At 40.6% G+C, this 19,706-nt stretch overlaps 1 protein-coding gene across 5 annotated transcripts in view; it reads left to right on the top strand.

Annotated features, from left to right (window-relative positions):
* PLCB4 (phospholipase C beta 4) overlaps nt 1-19,706 on the top strand; it is a 272,520-nt gene that overhangs the window by 246,315 nt on the left and 6,499 nt on the right. For all 5 annotated transcript variants that reach the window (XM_029072432.1, XM_029072431.1, XM_029072428.1 and 2 more), the window contains 5 exons: nt 4,458-4,573; nt 6,344-6,419; nt 9,190-9,365; nt 15,957-16,058; nt 18,777-18,834. In XM_029072432.1, coding sequence (XP_028928265.1) covers nt 4,458-4,573; nt 6,344-6,419; nt 9,190-9,365; nt 15,957-16,058; nt 18,777-18,834 — 528 coding nt within the window. The remainder of the gene's footprint in view (nt 1-4,457; nt 4,574-6,343; nt 6,420-9,189; nt 9,366-15,956; nt 16,059-18,776; nt 18,835-19,706) is intronic.

Below are 19,706 nucleotides of genomic sequence, written 5' to 3'. Positions count from 1 at the left end.
GGAAAGTGGGATTTCTCATTCAAAAACAACCAACGGGAGAGTTCTGAGCTGTTCATTCCCTTTAAGCCCACAGTCCAATTATGAAGAAAGTCTAATTTTCTCAGGAGCTCGGGTGAATTTAGGGCACCGTTTCAGCACTCTTTAATTTTTCATCGGTGCCGATTCCCAGTAGCTGTGGCGCTTGAGTAGTTATCAAAATTGCAGGAAAATTTGTGGGGGCTTTCGGAGGCCACCTAGACTGAGTCATGATCATCACCGTCTAGTGTCTTGCAGTGTCGGTAACAAAGCTGGTTTGTGCACTCCCTACCGAAGCTGACGTCCTTGTGATGCTGAGAGGCTTTTTTTTCCCCCTCTTTTGGCCTCCGGGAAATGGAGCATTCTGTGTCTTGATTTCAGCAAGGGAGGAGTGCACAAATTACTTTGCCTTTATCCTTCCAGGTGCTAGAATTAAGACTCTCATAACAATGCTGAGTCTCAAAATATTGCTATTCCTGCCAGTCTCTGATGAAACAGATGGATAGATACTTTAATGTCTGTGCAACTAAGTTGGTAAGAAGATGGATATTCTAGATTTCAATTAATGGCCCTGAAGGCTGGAAGAAAACAGCAAGTCAACGAAAAAGGCAGTGAAACGTGAAAGAGAGCATTCAGGTGAATTGTAAAGAAAACAAAAAAAGCAAACCTGATTACTTGTAGTCAGGTAGTATCTTTGAGTGAAAGATTCTATCTCAGTAATATCGAGCACATTCTTAGAAGAGAAGCAGAGGCTTAAGTCATTCATTTTGCAGAGAAACTTTAGTCGGATCCAATTTTTCGAGATGACCCTTTTCCCAAATACCTGCATTAAGTTAGTCAATTGCATATATTGAGTGTTTTTACTGTGTGCAGAGTGTTGCACTAAGCGCTTGGGAGAGTGCAGTGTAACAGTTAGAAAGACCAGTCTCTCTGGTCATCATTTAGGAGTTGTGATTTAAATAAGATGGTCGTGTTTTGAGAGGTGCCGCCCTGCCAGACCCCAACCCAGCATCCTACTGTTCTCCAGGAGAGTGGGGAAAGAAACCGTCACCAGTTGAGGTGTGGGCATTGGTGACAGCGATGACTGTTGCAAAGAAAAAAGGAAGTTCTGTGGTCCACCAACAGCTGCTGCTGCTGGTGCCACTGCCCCAGCAGAGCAGTCTCTTGTGGGTCTGGTAAGAAAATTTTCTTTGCAGCCCTGAGTGCATCATCTCACTCTGCTGGGAACTCTCCTCCCTGGCTCTAAAGGACCAGATTGCACTCAGCCAGGCAGCCTTCTGCCATCTGTCTTCTATCACAGCAGTGATAACTAAGGGCAGCGACGGAGGAAGAGGTGGAGGAAGAAGTTGAGAGAGAAAATGAGAAAATTTCCTCCTTTTACCTCACTTCTGACTTCCCTCCTCCCATTTAAGGGAGCCTCATCTTTTTCCCCTTATTCTCCTTTCCTTATTTTCTCCTTTCCCACATCCTCTTCTCTTTCCATAATCTTCTTTTTCCTTCCTCTTCCCTCCTCCTTCAGCCCCCCTTTAGATCACACCCTTCTTCCTCTTTGAGCAGTTTGTGGATTAGAAGAAGCTGTTTTTTCTACAGAAAGTGTTCTAAAACGAGGTCTGAGAGATGTGGTCACTAAGAGGTTCGGGTGATTCTCAAAGCCTCAGGAAAACTTCCTCCTCGCCAGACTTCTCCCCACACCTTCAGCTCCAGGAGAAATATGGCTCATATAGAAAGAACTAAGGAGACTTATCTATCAAAGAGCTTACGTGATCTGTCCCAGGTTCCACAGTGATTCAGTCATAGGGCCTTTGACTCCAGCAAAAACTCTCCAGCATCTAGAGTAAATGGGAAGCAGCATGGCATAGTGGATATAGCTCGGGCCTGGGAGTCAGAAGGTCGTGGGTTCTAATCCTGGCTCTATCACATGTCTGCTGCATGACTTGGGGCAAGTCAGTTAACCTATCTGTGCCTTAGTTACCTCATCTGGAAAAAATGGGGATTGAGTGTGAGCCCAATGTGGGAGATGGACTCATCAATTTATACTACCCCAACGCTCAGAACAGTGCTTGGCACGTAGGAAGCACTTCACAAGTACCATTATTATGTTGATGGTATTTGTGAAACACTTACTTTGTGCTAAGCAATGTACTGAGCACTGGAGTAGAAACAGGATAATCAGTGTGGACATGGTCCTTATCTCACAGGAGAGTTACAGTCTAAGTGGGAAGGAGAAATATTTCCTCTATATATAGGTGCTTCACTTTAAAATAAAACACATTAAGGCATTTTTTAGAGAAGCAGCGTGGCTCAGTGGAAAGAGCACGGGCTTTGGAGTCAGAGGTCATGGGTTCAAATCCCGGCTCGGCCGTTTGTCAGCTGTCTGACTTGGGCAAGTCACTTAACTTCTCGGTGCCTCAGTTACCTCATCTGTAAAATGGGGATTAAGACTGTGAGCCCCACGTGGGACAACCTGATTCCCTTGTGTCTACCCCAGCGCTTAGAACAGTGCTCGGCACATAGTAAGCGCTTAACAAATACCAACATTTTTTAGCTTATATGCTGTTTTTTAAAAGTCTTGATAGCATCACTGAGAGACAGATTAGGATGGAGTTAGAGGTTGTGTTACTGAAACTTTAAATTATATGATATAAATTATTTATTTTAACATCTGTCAAACCTTTTAGACTGTAAGGTCGTTGTGGGCAGGGAATGTTTCTGCCAACGCTGTTGTAGTCTCCCAAGCCACTGTGGGCAGGGAATGTGTCTGTTTATTGTTATATTGTACTATCCCAAGTCCTTAGTACTCATTCATTCAGTCGTATTTATTAAGCACTCGTTGTGTGCAGAGCACTGTACTAAGTACGATGCAAACAACAAATAGTGACATTCCCTGCCCAAGGAGCTCACAGACTAGATTGAAGGAACTGACAACAATACAAATAAATAAAATTGCAACTATGTACTTAAGTGCTGTGGGGAGTGCTGTGGGACTAGTTGTTGGGGTGAGGGGGTGGGGGTAGGTGGGAGAGCAAAGGGAGAAAGGGCAATGCAATAGGGAGTGGCAGATTAGGAAATGTGGGGCTTAGTCTGGGAAGACTTTCTGGAGATGTGCCTTTAATAAGGCTTTGACGAGAGGAAGAGTAAATATCTATCAGATTTGAGGAGGGAGGGCGTTCCAGGCCAGAGGCAGTACATATGTCAGGGATCGGTGGCTAGGCAGGCGAGATCGGGGCACAGTGAGAAGGTTAGCACTAGAGAAGTGAAGTGTGCGGGTTGGGTTGTAGAAGGAAAGAAGCAAGGTGAGGTAGGAGGTTGCAAGGTGATGGAGTGCTCTACAGCCAATGATGATAAGCTTTTGTTTGATATGGAGGTGGATGGGCAACCCCTGGAGACATGTCCTGAATGTTTTTGTAGAAAGATGATCCGGGCAGTAGAGTGAAATATGGACTGGAATAGGGAGGAACAGGAGGTTGGGAGGTCAGAAAGGAGGCTGATGCATAATCTAGGTGGGATAGGATCAGTGATTGTATTGAAGTGCTCTGCACACAGTAAGTGCTCAATAAATACAGTTGACTGCTTAGTACAGTGTTCAGTAAATACCATTGATTGATTGACGCTAATATTGGTGAGTTTCACCACGGAGTCAAAAATTTTACATTAGTGGACTGTATGCCCATCTAAATGTCTATACTAGCTTTGCATATCAGGGTAAATATGTAAGAAAATGAATAAGAACTCCCTTTCCTTTTTGCTTCCATTATTTAAAATGTATTCTTGGAAATCACTATCCATGGGAGAAGCTCTAATCCCCTTTTAATTGTGTGTTGGCATTTAGTGTGTTGGCACTTTGTGAACCTACTTTAAAATCATGCCCTAAGTTTCTATTTTGGGAACATGATGGTGGTATTAAGAGAAGCTTCTAAAGGACAAAAATATGCCATTTTGAGTAATTGTATGGTACTTTGCAGAAGCACAGTGCACGTTATTGTGTTTAATAAATATCTGGTTGCCCTGATGTCAAATAAATATGTCCTTTGTGAGCATCGCAAATGAGAAATTTGTTCTAAAACTTGTTTAAAATGGAATGGTTTCCAAAAGCACAAGAAATCATCTTTCAGAAGACAAAGGCAGGAATTCGCAATGAAAAAAAAAGCTAAAGACCTACGGCCTGAAAAAATAGCCAGCCCAAATAAAACTAGTCTAAGAGCAAGTCAGTAGTTTGACACAACCTGTAAACACTAATTGCAGTTCTGATACCGAACTTCTTTCAACTACGTAGGGTCTTTGCTATTAGATGGCTCATTATTGGGACGCTAGAAATAGGGAAGGCTGATGAAGATTTTACAGTCCCATAAATTTTTGTTGGAGGCTGGTGTATAGATCTCTAAAAGGCTGTCACTACTTAGAAGAAGTCTAACCAACTGACAGGAACTGTTTTATATTTTCAGGAACACAGTACTATGCAGAAATTGCACTGCACACAAGTTGACAAGATTGTGGCACAGTATGATAAAGAAAAGTCATCTCATGAGAAAATTTTAGAGAAGGCAATGAAGAAGAAGGGGTAAGCTTAACTCAGAATGCTTTTTTTTAGTTTGCATACAGTTTCTATTTGCTTAGCTAATCATAACTAAAGTTCAACTATATTTGTTCTGCAGTAATAAGAATTCTTCATTTTAAGCATTGTAGAAGTGGCCTTCAATCAGATCATAAAATAAGTTAGCTTTTCTATAATGTCCCTAGATCTGCTTGGCAAAAATGCAGTGAAAGTTTTGTCCACTCGTTGTAATTGCTCCTTGGGTTTCAGAACTTGATGGCCATCCTAGCCAAAATATCTTCTGTTTCATGGTGGGCTCTTTTCTCTTCCTCTTATATGTGAAGCCATAACCTAGTGGAAAGAGCATGGGCCTAGTAGTATAAGGCCCTGGGTTCTAATCCCAGCTCTGTCACTTGCCTGCTGTCTGACCTTGGGCAAATCACTTAACTTCTCTGGGTCTCAATTTCTTCGTCTGTAAAATGGGGACTAAATATTTGTTGTCATCCATCACCCTTAGATTGGAAGCTCTATATAGGACAGAATTGTATCTGACTCTACTAACTTGTAACTACCCTCGTGCCTAGTACAGTGCTTGGTACCTAGTAAGTGCATAGCAAATACCACAGTTATTCTTTTGTCTTTTAGCCTTTAATGACCTTTTTGTGATGGATATCAGTTTTCTATTAATTTTGTATTCTGTCTCAATATTAATATCTTACAATTCAAAAAACAAGGAAAGTATCAAGAAATGGCTACCATTCTTTCAAAGGGGACTTAGAAAATGAAGCAATGAATAGTATTTTTTGAGCACACAAAACTGTCTTGGTCCACTCCACTGCCAGGTATTCAACTCTGGGAACCACTGTGCTCCAGGGCAGACATACTCAGATCCTAAGACTTTGGAAATGTCATTTATCATTTCATTCAGTCCTATATTAAGGAACATTAACCTAGCATACATTTATGAGAACTGAATAGTGGAAAGTACTGGTTAGTTTGCTAGATATACAGTGTTGTAATACACACTCTCAGTGTTTATTGTTAATAAGAACCCTCAAGTTTTTTATGAATTAGGAATCTTGGTTTGTGATCCATATGCACTTTTTAAAATTAGCTAAAACATCCTAAATTTTAGCCAAATGATCTAGATGAAGAAAATATTCTTCTAAAAAAGGCTAACTTGCACCTAAGGGTAATTTTCATTCTAGGATCTGCCTCATGTTGAACACTCATGACAGTAAAAGTTATTTCATTTTCAGAGAAATTAGAAGAGGGAAAAGCTTGACAATTGCCAAGAACAAAATATAAAGGGAAGCAATGGTTACCCTTATAACCAACTAATATGCTGTGGGGTGGGGGGTTTATGTAAATGCTGGTTTTGTGTGTTGTGGAGGGGGAGTGCTTAAAAAGAATGAAGCTAGATTTAAAATGCAAAAAGAAATTTACTTCTTGCCAATTTTCAGCTCTAAGCACATTTTGTTGGCTTAATCTTAAAAAGCCTGGAAAAAGAAAAATAAAATCAAAATGGAAGTGCTGACAAGGACAACCTCCCCTCCCCATCAATGGAATAATTGCTAGGGCTAAAAGCCCAGTATTTTGAAGTGGGTGGATGCAGTAATCATTATACCAATAATATTTGTAAGGTGAAAATATATTCTTAGAAAAAATAATGTTATTCTAGCTATAGTATTTCATGTTTTGATGAATGTATTATATTCATTAGAAAGCTTTTAGCCAAAGCCAACTGGATGGGAAGATATCTAACTTCTGGAACACATTTGTGATTTTCCTTTTTAGAGGAAGTAATTGTCTTGAAATGAAAAAGGAAACAGAAATTAAAATTCAGACATTAACAACGGATCACAAGTCTAAGGTAAGGAAACATGCCAAATCTACCACCTGCAGTGCTTTGAGATTTTTGAGGCGAACAAGTTTATTTTTATGAAATGATAGAAATGTTTGTCATATAGCAGCATAGTTTAGTAGCATGTTCTAAGAATGTTCTAAGAAAGTATGCCCCCCCAAAATAGGTTAATTTAATTAGTCGTTTATGAGTGCTGTTAGCGATCCTGAGTATTTTGATTTTCCAAGGACAAAATTTTACCTAGCTCTTGTGGATATGTTTATAAAGCACCTTGTTCTAGGCTTGCCTAAGCCTGGTTCTCAAACTCAGAAATCCTTGCCTCAACTCCCTTGTTGACTTCCCTGCCTCCTGTCTCTCCCCTCTCCAGTCCATACTTCACTCAGCTGCCCATACCATCTTTCTAAAATAAATATTGTCCATGTCTCTCCAATCCTCATATACTTCCAGTGGTTGCCCAGCCATCTCCACATCGAACAGGAACTCCTTATTATCAGCTTTAAGACATTCAATAAGGGGTGTCCCTCCTACCTCACCTCACTGATCTTCTAGTGCAACCCAGCCTGCGTATTGCACCTTCTTCCTTTACCTAAATCTCATCCTTCTTGGTGCTTGCTCCTTGCCAACGTCCTCCTTCTGGCCTGAAGCTCTTTCCAGTTTCATATCTGATAAACCACTACCAGTTCACTGTGGGCTGAGAACATGTCAACCAACTCTGTTATATTGTACTCTCCCAAGCACTTAGTAGAGTGCTCGGCACATAGTAAGCACTCAGAAAATACGATTCATTTCCCCACCTTCAAAGCTGTACTAAAATCACATCTCTTCCAAGAGGCCTTCACTGAAAAGCCCTCATTTTTTCTACTCCTTCTGCCCTCTGTGTCACCTCTGCTCTTGTCTTTGTACCCTTAGCATTTTGATATTTACCCCAGCCCCACAGCACTTACGAGCATATCCATACAGTCTACTGTTTTTCTATTTGTAATTTATTTTACTATCCATCTCCTGCTCTATATTGTAAGCTCCTTGTGGGCAGGGATCATGTCTACCAGATCTGTCATAGTCTCCAAAGCACTTAGTAGAATTCTTTGCACGCAGTAAACCCCCCCAAAATACCAGTGACAAATTGACTGGTTGCTCTGAAACTTTAGACCTTTGCTGAATTTATTTGAAATTTACAAAAAACTAATTAAAAGTGTATTTTGGATAACTACCTCAACCTCTGTCACCTCACCTAGATAATAATAATAATGTTGGTATTTGTTAAGCGCTTACTATGTGCTGAGCACTGTTCTAAGCGCTTGGGGTAGACACAGGGGAATCAGGTTGTCTCACGTGGGGCTCACATTCTTAATCCCCATTTTACAGATGAGGTTACTGAGTCACAGAGAAGTTAAGTGACTTGCCCACAGTCACACAGCTGACAAGTGGCAGAGCTGGGATTCGAACTCATGACCTCTGACTCCAGAGCCCGTGCTCTTTCCACTGAGCCACAAATTCATATAAAACTTTAGGGACAAAGAATACAGCCATTTTGAAATAGCTTACCAAAAAAGCTAGAAAATGAGTAGGTTTTTATTTGAAGCCAATTCTCAAATCAGCTCTGTGGCTCACAAACTAGTATAATCTTTTTTTTATTAACAATCAGAAAATGGCATGGTTTGAATGCCTACTGAGAAAAGCACTGTCGTAAGCACTAAGAAGAGAACAAGACATATGTACTCTGCCCTCAAGGAACATAGAACTTAAAGTTATTTCAGCTCAGACCATTTTCCATAGAAGATTGGAAAGAAGTAGCACTTTCACTTGCTACTCCTCATCCCTCTGCCAGAATCAGCCAGAGCTCCAGGACAACCTGATTTAAGATCTTAATTCAGGAGACTTGTTTTTTGCAAGATGAGAGGAAATGCTAAAGATTTTGGCGAGCTTTTGAATCTGTATGTTTGAATTATTGGCAAAAGTTTCCAAGGAACCTACTGTTTTAAGACAATTACCGAAGTCCTACAACAGAAAATTTGATTGGGGAGATTAGAATTTTGTCCCCCCAGGAGAACAGCAAATGTTGCTGGTTATTTTGCCACTACAAATATGGTAGTGGCTAAAGTTGCAGAGTAGTGCAATCAATCAATCATCAGTGGTATTTATTGAGTACTTACACTATGCAGAGCACTGTGCTATGTGCTTGGAAGAGTACAGTATAACAGAGTTGGTAGACACGTTCGTACCTAACCTTAATTTTCCTGTGAGTGATCTCAAGAAAATCTTTCTTATTTCTTTTGTGCCTCATTCCTCATCTGGAAAATAAAAATGTAACCTTCCCCACTCACCTAACAAGAATGTTCAGAGCCTTTAAAACTTTATGGTAATATGTCATTTTGCTATGCCTTTACACAAGACTAATTTAATTCACTTGGTGTTGCCTCATTTTCACTGTCCTCGATTCCCTCCTCCTCCCTTGGGCACACCCATGAAATTCACCTTCTGGAGGCTCTGCCCCTCTCTCGTGTTCTCTAAAGGAGTTGACACTCAACTAATTGAGTCAGTCACCTCCTGCCATGATGAATCTCCATCACAGGGGCTCCACGGTTTGCCTCTGCTGCCATAGATGCAACACTGGGAAAGGGGTGGGGACATGAATGATCTCTCACTCCTCTCTATATCTGTTAGATGTGCCAGGACAGGGCCACCTAATCTTGCAAGATTTGCTTGAATCTCTGCTTATGTATTTTCAAACATGCACAGTGAGAGATCCCAATGGAATCATTTCTCTTTTCTGAATCAGGTAAAAGAAATTGTGGCCCAGCACACAAAAGAGTGGTCAGAGATGATCAACACTCACAGTGCCGAAGAGCAGGAAATTCGAGATCTTCATCTCAGCCAGCAGTGTGAACTGCTGAAAAAGCTACTCATCAACGCCCATGAACAACAAACCCAGCAACTGAAGCTTTCCCACGACAGGTAGGGAGTGGGAGATTCTGAACCAATCAACCAATCAGTCATATTTATCGAACACGGACTGTGTGCAGAGCACTCTACTAAATGCTTGGGAGAGCGCACTGTGACAGAGTTGCTAGACATGTTCCCTGCCCACAGTAAGCTCTAAATGGTGAGATGTTATAACAAGCATCTTTGGATCCTGACATTTTCACTGAAAGGCTTCCTACCACTGACATAATCATCCCTTCTCCCCTCTTCCCTTTCAGGCCTTCTGTGTCTGGGGGACAACAGGTTGTAGCAAGTGTGACGGAAGGGAGGCGACCGTGCTGTGCATATACAGATTTTTCTGGGTGCCCCTTGGGATCAAAGATCCCTGAGTCCCCAGGAATGATCAGCCCTCACACACTGGTCATCACCCTCACCAACTTGAGGCGAGAGCAGCCAGGCACTGTTGATCTTTAGAGAACAGGTCCACACTTCTAGGGCTTGGCCCAGGCCGGTTCAGGCTGAATGGAAACCAGGCCCCAGGATCGCAGTCCGTTCATCACATGTAGGAAGACAAAATCTGCCTTTGGTTGCTGCCACAGGTTCATGACATTCCACTCTCCATCACACAGCTGCATTAGCCAAGTTCACCTTCCCGTCCCAAATTTCCCCTTTCTGTTCATCTTCAGCATCATCCAATAGCTAACTCTCCCTCTTAGAGTGTGAGTCTCTCGTGAAATGGGGTCTGTGTCCAACCTGATTATCTTGTATCTACCCTAGTGCTTGGCAAGAGTAAGTGCTTAACAAATATTATTATAGTATAATGATATTAATTATATTAATGTTGCAGTGTTGTCTCAAATACCCAACTTCCCCTGATAAGGCTTACGGGGAAGCGGTGAGGTAGTTATAGTAACTAATTTGGTTACTGATCCTACCCTACATAGGCAGAGCCAGACTACATAGGGGTTCCTGGGACTGGATCCTACAGTCCCAAACACCCCATAATTAGTCTCTAATTAATTAGAGAAGCAGGGTGGCTTAATGGAAAGAGCATGAGCTTGGGAGTCAGAGGATGTGAGTTCTAATCTCGGCTCCGCCACTTGTTTGCCATGTGACCTTGGACCAGCCACTTAACTTCTCTGTGCCACAGTTATCTGTAAAATGGGGATTAAGACTGAGCTCCATGTGGGACAACCTGATTACCCTGTACCTACCCCAGTGCTTAGAACAGTGCTTGACACATAGTAAGTGCTCAACAATACCATAATAATTATTATTATTAGTCAATGCTACTTGCTGGGGGCTAAGTGAATGTTAATGTTGGGTGAGGTGTGCACATGTCACTCTGTGCCGCTGGGTTCCTGCTGAGCTGGGAGTAGGGGATAAGAGGTAGTGGAAGAAGGTGAATCAGAGCAAAGCAGGGGAGACACTTCTAATGTCATCAGACCCATTTCGTTGAAATGACCTCACATGGGGCCTTGAGAAGCCCATAAGGCTAAGACCCTCAGTAGAGATTAATAAGGCCCTGAAGATCGAGTTCCCGATCTTAGAGGTAGGACTGAAACTCAGAGTACAAAATTTTTTATTTTACTCATATCAAACCTCTTCTCTCATCACACCTTCTATCAGATTGGCAAATAGCTTTTTAAAAAAATCAGGCCTTATTATCCTTGTTGTTTTCCCATGCCCACCCTCTGGGTTAAGTGCTAACGAGCTGTGAATGTTTGAAAAAATAGCAGCAGCAAAGGGAAAGGAGAAGGGGAGGCCTGGGAAGTTCCCAAACCAGAAATGCAGCCCCTGAATAATCAAGGGTAGATGATATTCCTTGCTCACTCATCTAATTTTTTTTGCATTATTGTTCCCTTTAATGCATCCATACTGGGCAATTGCCATCAGGTTGAGAGTATTTTAATTTGTAACTGTCCTGGATTCCAAAAGACTTACTCTAACGAAGTCTCAACCATTAGCATTTGTCATTTCCAAATATGAAAAATGGCTCAACTGAGATAGTAATAGTCCTTAAAATGACTTCCTCTGTTTCTGAGTTTTGTCTTACAGAACAGGAACTTCACAAACATGATCAGCAGTCAGGGTTCAGGGAATAGAAGTTTATCAGAGTAATAGTAGAAACAGTTGATACAGCACTCTTCTGTACTCTTTCTTCTCTTTTTGTTGTCAGACAGTATGGGTGAAGGAGAGAATAGGAATAGCTGTAGAAAGATACTGGCAGCCAACAGAACCACAATCGCTAATCTCAACCTATTTGGATATTGGCTGTAGAAGGGCAATTTCTTAGCCTCTGTTGGCCTCTCTCTCTGAGCCTGGTGGGCAGGGACTGTGTCCAACCTGATTATCTTGTGTCTACCCCATTGCTTTAGTACAGTGCTTGGCACAGTGTAAGCACTTAACAAACACAACCATTATTAAACAGCCTAAAAGTCTCTTTTTAAAATCCACAGGCCTCCTACGAAAGTAACTTTGAAAATCTCTCAGAAAGCTCAGTTGAGGGAATGGACAGCTTAGTCACTGTAATATTACTGATTTAAACAGAAAGCATGAAGTACTTCAGAAAGTTAAACAGCTTAACATCAGACTGACATTCTGCAGGCAAAACACAAGAAATAGCAGAGCAAATCATTTAAGTAATGAGTCAGAGAGAAGAAATGTCACCGGATAAAACAGGTTTTTTTATCCTTTTTTTTTTTTTAACCTAACACCTAATCGTTCGTATTACATCTTTTAGGAACAATTTTAAGAGCTGCGATGCATGTCGTTTTCTATAATCTAGAATTTTGTCTAAAATGGTCTTACCCCTCCAAAGCAACAGCTAAAGCATGAAGCATATTGCATAATGTCTGCCAAATATTTGTAGATTACAGTGTTTTTTATTCCACCATCTTTGGGTGCAATCCATCATGTCGGGGGCTTCATTTTTATTTAACTTGATCTGACCAGAATACAGATAGGAAGAGTCTCTTTCTCCAGGACCTGAACTGTCAATTGGCTAAAGGAATAGTTCCATATCTGGCAGCAGGAGAAATACTTCCCTTTTCTGGGACTGAACACCCCGCCATAAGTGGCTAGGAGCCAAAGGAAGTAATGAAAAATAGAAGTTGTAACTCCACGTTTGGTTGAGAGTTCCCACGTTCACTCCCACAACTTTAGTAAAATGCCCCCCATGCAAATTGCATTATTATTTAACTGGACTTTACATCTCTACTAGCCACTTAGTCCAGCTGCTGCAACCAGATATTTAATTGCATTTTCCCAGATCAGCTTCTCATAGGCCCTAGGGCACTGAAGGAGCCCGTCAAGAGGCCAAACCCTCCAATCCCCCATCTCCAAGTGGGATCACATCTAAAACCATCAATATGATCTTAAGTAAACTTCCCTCAGAGATCCATTCCAGTGCCTCAAACTTGGTAAATTCTTGCCGATGCCTCACCAACATTCCTCATTCTGCCCTTAGCTTTGTTCATCATGCCTGTTGCCTCCTGCTGCTATGTTCCAAAACATTATCCTGGATACTGACTTTCAAGAAATTTTGACATGAAATGTAATGAGCCAAAACGAATCACTTTGTGATTAATGTTCCTGACATCCTTGACCATTATGGTTCAAGTCGACTCTGTGTTTTTCCAGTTCCTATGTATTTTAAAGTCCTTCAGCTTATGCCAAATCATCCTCATATATTTTTCACAGTAAAAACCTTCGGGTGCTACTTTTACCTGTACCCATTCTTACTAGGGGTACAGATGTAAAAGAGAAATACCTGCAATGGAGCAGAGAAATGGCCTATTCTGCCATTTTCCTCTTTACTTTCAAACTTGAATAGAAAATGAGAGCTTTTTTTCTGTATAAGAATTGTTCTTGATTTAGTATGCAAAAAGTACCGTTCGGTGAATTGCCTTATTGTTGCTATGTTACCAAGGGTTTAGCCTGGTAATGTTATTTTAGAAAGCTCTTCACAGAACAAGACACTGGAAGTAAATTTCTTCTCTCTCACAATCTTACTGTATTGAATGAACACGAAAAATGAGGCAGAATGTAGCATGGGGCAAACACGAGATTAATTAATTATTTAGTTCCCCATATAGTCCAAGCAAAAAAATAATTTTCCTTAAAATGTAATCTGTGCCAAAAATGTTTTACTGTTCCAGAAAACAGCATAAATTAAGGTAGAGATCTAGGTAGACCCAGCCTAGCCTATCCAGGTAATCAGAATGGACCAGACCAAGATGGGTTCAGGCCCCGCGAATGTGACCTGAGCCTTCTCATTTTGAGTTTCCTCCAGACTTTTTGCATCCCTGCTGTTCACTGGTGGGAAGGTGATGGGGAAGAGAAATACTGTAATGCTGCCTCATGGCATAAGTGGAGAATTAAGAGCCCAAGCTGGACAGAAGGAGTCCCTGAGCTCCATGAAGGGCAGGGACAGTGAATCATCTGATCATCCTCTGTGTTCTCCAGAATTTAATATAGTGCTTGACAAAAAGTGCTTTATAGATATCACATTTACTATTATAATGCTTTTGCCATGTGTGCTAGGTTTTACCTGGGCTAAACACCTTCCTTCTCCATCCTGTCATTGTGACTGATTTGAATAGATTAAATTGATTGAATAGATTAAAGCCCATTTAAATAACTTCATTTTTACACGTTTAGCATTTTATGACAGATCTCTGGTATTTTAGCATTAAGGTGCCTTTTTGTTGGTTAGGACAGAAAGATAAAACTTTGAAAGTTAAGCATTTACATATATATGTATCTTAAAGTCAAATCTATAATCTATTACTGATACATATTTACATTGCTGTGTGACCATAAAACTAGATATATTGTGTTTTCCCTTTTAAAAAAAAAATATTTAATGTGTTTTGGTCAATTTTTTGGATCTTGGAAACATATTAATGCTCTTTATAAATTTTTCCTCTGGGAGATTACTTCATTTAGTGCTCTTTAACTTAACACTGCTGTCAGAGAGCCATGTAAGAGCAGCCAATGCCAGGCTCCTGGGTCCCTACAGAAAGGGTGTGGGAGAAGGTATGTGAGGTTGCCAGATTTTAGTTCTGAGAATTCAGAATGCTGGCTGTAGCCCAGCTTCATCCTTCCTCAGTTCCCACGGTATTTGTTCTTAAATATGAGAAAACTGCGTGTTCTCCCCTTTCCTGGAGTCAAGAGAAGCACCATGGCCTAGTGGATAGAGAATGGATCTGGGAGTCAGAAGGACCTGAGTTCTAATTCCAGTTCTGCTACTTGTCTGCAGTGTAACCATGGGCAAGTGACTTCACTTCTCTGTGCCTCAGTTACCTCATAAAAAAATGGGGATTATGACTGTAAGTCCCATGTCCAACCTGATTTGCTTGTATCCACTCCAGCACTTAGTACATGCCTGGCATATAGTAAGTGCTTAACAAATACAACCATTATTCCTCTAGACGGTATGCTCATTGTGGGCATGGAACGTTTTTATCAATTGTTATAGTGAACTCTCCCAAGAGTTTAGACAAGTGTTCTGCACACAGTAAATACTCAATAAATGCAATTAATGGATTTATTGATTAAGAGCCCACATTTCCAGGACAACTGGAAATTCTAGGAAAGGGAGACCTACTCAGGCCTTCCTTCTCCACCCCTTTACCCCTACAAGCCTAGATCCTTGGAGAGGGCCTGCTTAGACTGGGGGAGGGAAGGAAGAGGGAATTTGCCCAACGGCACATATCTAAAAATAGAAGGTAGGCCTGACTCTCATCAGTTCGGGAGAGCTACTGTGTATGTATAAAACCAGTCTCCTTTTCAGCCTAGAACTCCAACCAGACCTATGTGATCATAGGTCTTAGAATCCATCTGTGTTCCTTCTTTGCCAGAACATCTCAAGTCTCATATGTGGGTTGTGTGTAAGTTATGATGACTTATTTTGTATTGTCCACACTCTTACACATACCTGTGGCTCAGCAAAATAAAATGTCCAGAAAAGTTTATCTGATGATCTTATATTTATCTCAGTGCTTAGTCCAGTGCTTGGTACGTGGTAAGAGCTTAATGACTACACAGTTACTTTTACTATTATTGGTACTATTGGTAGAGAGTAGGAAACTTGTCTATATATACTTAGGACCCTTGTCAGAGTGGAATTAAATAGCCATTATTTCAGATATAGGCTCCACCTTGGAATGATTTGGCTCACCATATTTTGGTTGAAAATTTGGACATCAGTACACCATCCCAAGCTTGCCTGCTTTTTCATTCCTCCGAGGGAGGCAGAATTGGGGTTCGGGTTTCTCTCCAGCTGGGATATTGGTCTTATTGGCCCCCAAATGCTTTGAAACCTAAACCAAGCATGTGCTAAAAATGCTTCGACCTGATGGAGAAAGTGTAAGTTCAAAGCATTTAAAGTGAGTAAGGCCCGGCAGGCATCAGAGCAAGATACTGGCCAGTCCAAGTGCCAGGATAAGGGTATATTTTTCTAAAACTGCCCAGGATAGCCTGCATGAGTCTAGGACTGCCTCTCCTACTAAGATGATATGTTTAATATTGTAGGAAGAATGCTAGGCAAAATAGGGAATGGCCATGGAAAACTGAGTCCTAAATTTACATTTAATCTGAGTTCTGTTTGCCTATACCTAGGGAAAGCAAGGAAATGCGTGCCAACCAGGCTAAGATTTCCATGGAAAACAGCAAAGCCATCAGCCAGGACAAATCTATCAAGAATAAAGCAGAACGAGAAAGGTAAGTCTAAGACAGCTTCCCATGATATTTACCAGGACAGCCACTAAAGAAAAACCAATGCTTTGATGTGCAATTTTCAGCTTTATATGTTCTGCATTTGGTGTTATTACATGAAAGATTACTATTATAGCTCTGGTTTTTTTATGTACTACAGCTGCTTCGGAATACCTGTAATGTATGGGGGCATCATGTACATCACTTCCTCTGTTCTTCCAGTAGGATTTATCAACTTGCTTGATTCTTTGGGAGAGCTTTTCCCATAAATGTTTTCCCTCATCTAACTAGCCCATTGTTGGGTAGGGATTGTCTCTATCTGTTGCCAAATTCTACTTTCCAAGCGTTTAGTACAGTGCTCTGTACACAATAAGTGCTCAATAAATACGACTCAATTTGGCTGTCATAAAGAAGCTCAGATGTTAGTAATATTTTGCGTAGTTTACCGTATTTTATCCCAATCTCTCTGATGTTTGCTATTCACCCCGACAAATAGTGAAAATAACTTTAAAAAGATAAGATCAGGATCTACTGACGACCTCTTTGAACTCTGCTGCTAGATAGTAATGATCTCCTCAGAGGGCATAATCTTAATAGTGTAACATGTTATGGTTTATATGAACCTTAGCCAAAGAACTATTACCATTATCCTCACAAAATGCTTTGCAAGCAGGCCATGCCTGTCATTTTGAATTAAAAATGGGGTAAAGCAGAATTATGCAGTTTATTGCTTCTAATGACAATAAACTGTTTTGGGTGGTACTGTTGGGCTGTCAGCCCCAGATTGGGAAGGGGGGAATAGATTACCTCTCAAAATAATTTTGGGAGGATTCTTTAGAGGATGCAGTAATCCCCAGAAATGTTTCAGAACAAAGGGGGCTGCATTAGCCATTTGCCACCCTTGCCTGTTTTGGTGGCCATCTTTTTGCCTGTGTTCTTTAGGTTTAAAAAGAAGGAAACTGCAGATTAAGATTAGAGCCTTCTCTGAGTTTTCCGTAAATGCTTTCTGTTTCTCTGCCTGAGCTAGAAATAATTCAAAAACACACAAATGTTCATGAATTTCACATCCCAAGCAATATTTTCATCCTATCTAGGTCAATGTAGATGGAAAATAATTACCTTTATTTTGATGCTTGAAGAATCACGTCTAAACTGATTCTCGTAATTGCAGTTATGTCTTTGGAGGCCCCATTAACGTTAGAAATATAAGTGTGATATATATCTGGGCTTCTCTTAGAATTTAATGTTACTTTTAAGTCCCTTTAATCAATTAATGTTATTCATTGCACACTTGCTGCTTGCAGAGCACTGAGATAAACACTTGGAAGAGTACAGTACAAGAGATGGTAGACTGATCCCTGCCCACAAGGAGCTTGGCTTTTCTTTTAATGATTATGGGACCCCAAATCTTTGGAGTGGTCTCTTTCTCCATCTTTTGCATCAGGCCTTGTTTATTTTCCACCCATTCACATTCTGAAGAGTTATTACAAATTGCAAAGTTTCTTCTTGTTCTTATTTTCCAACAGTGTTTATCCTACCCCTTAAGGAAGTATATCCCATACAGGTGGTCGAGGCCCAAATTTCAGCACACCAATTGCTACTTTATTATAAGAACCATTTAATAAAAATGATGTTTTCTCTCAACTATTTGACTAGTGAAAATGGATGATTAAATATCTCAAAAGTACACAGAAAAAAACTAGATATAACCTTGTAATAAACTGACAGCAAAGTCATTGTTTATGATGCTTCCAGAATTATACTAACCAAAGATGATTTATTCAAAGGTTACCACAGTTTACCCTTAAGCTTTCATGGTATCAGATTACTTTTGAAACGTATCACTTAAAAGTCTTCATTTAGTTCTTGGGCAATAGGATAAAGTATGTCGTAGTTCTTCACAAGTGAGGGAATAGTACCCTACAAACTGTGTTATGTTCTAACATTGACGTTCTTCACAAAGTGATTAAGTAGCCCTCAATCTTGAACAATGAAGAATGCCTTCTTTTTAGAATGAAAATTCTAGCCTTGCTTTTGAGATGGAATATCACAGTTTAAGACTCTTACTTAACGATTTAGTTGTTCCCCCTGGGAGAAATGATTTTAGGGTTTTTTTACTATCTTTCTCAAGCTTGGCATTTTCCACAAATGAACTAGCCTTAACTAAATTCAACAATGTTATTCTTTCAACTAGTATTTTTGCCTAGTTTGGGTTTATTCATATGAATAGAATACCCTGCAATTATTGATGATAATCATCATGTGCTGGCATTTATTGTATGTAGAGCACGGTCCTTGACAGTCGGTAATATTCAACTTAAGTGAAACACAGAAACTTTGTCCTCTATCTATGGGTTCAGAAAGTTACAGCCCCAAAATACTGTTTGAATTATTTGAATATTCATTTATTATGTTTTCTCCCCATTCACCCAGACTGTTGTGTTAACAATTAGAGGCACATCACAAACCCCAAAATGAAACTGGTCCCGTTAAGCATTTAAATTAAGACCAAATCAGCCCTCCTTGTGTGGGTTTTTATATTCCACAATCCCCACAGCTATCCAAAACCAATCAGTTACTGTTCTGCGATTCCATATATGAATGGTATCTAGATCCCAGATATGGTCCAAGTTCCATTTTCTTTCCTCTAATTGCTTATTCAAATCAGTTGCTTACAATTCCAAGCCAAGATATACAAATGTTTACAATGGTTGTTATTTTTAGGCGGGTCAGAGAACTAAACAGCAGCAACACCAAGAAGTTTCTGGAAGAGAGAAAGAGGGTAAGTGTAATCATTTTCTTGCAGCTTGAAAAATAATCACAAACAAGCAGTGCATATTTTAGTGGTGGAATTCTTTCTTACTAATGTTAACTTTTCATCCTGGGACATTTTGCAAGTCATGGCTAGCCACTTAATCTAGTCAAAAATCATATGGGGAACTATTGCCACTCCTTTATCATTCAGAGAAAACACCTGTCAGTTCAATCACTGACACTGCAAAAGAAAGATTTTCATGCCGCTTCTGAAATTAGAGAGTTGGATGGTCCTGCCCACAGCAGCTCAGGGTCCCTGCCTCTGGGGAATGGAGCAATTTCAATGGCATAGGTGGGAGGGTTTCAGGAGTGATGAGATGAAACCAAGCCATTCAAAATTAATAATAATAATAATGTTGGTATTTGTTAAGCGCTTACTATGTGCCGAGCACTGTTCTAACAGCTGGGGTAGACACAGGGGAATCAGGTTGTCCCACATGGGGCTCACAGTCTTAATCCCCATTTTACAGATGAGGTAAATAATAATAATAATAATGTTGGTATTTGTTAAGCGCTTACTATGTGCAGAGCACTGTTCTAAGCGCTGGGGTAAACACAGGGGAATCAGGTTGTCCCACGTGGGGCTCACAGTCTTAATCCCCATTTTACAGATGAGGGAACTGAGGCACAGAGAAGTTAAGTGACTTGCCCACAGTCACACAGCTGACAAGTGGCCGAGCAGGGATTCAAACCCATAACCTCTGACTCCAAAGCCTGTGCTCTTTCCACTGAGCCACGCTGGTCCTAACCTAGAACAGTCTGAACCATTAGCCAGCCTAGCCTAGAGCAGAGCCCTGTTTGTAAAATGACTGATCAACTATCAGAAAGTTAAGCTAAAGT

Source organism: Ornithorhynchus anatinus, chromosome 9, assembly GCF_004115215.2.
Source record: "Ornithorhynchus anatinus isolate Pmale09 chromosome 9, mOrnAna1.pri.v4, whole genome shotgun sequence".
Taxonomy (NCBI): Eukaryota; Metazoa; Chordata; class Mammalia; order Monotremata; family Ornithorhynchidae; genus Ornithorhynchus; species Ornithorhynchus anatinus.
Note: the sequence above shows the minus strand (reverse complement) of the source record. Positions and strands in the feature narration are given on the sequence as shown.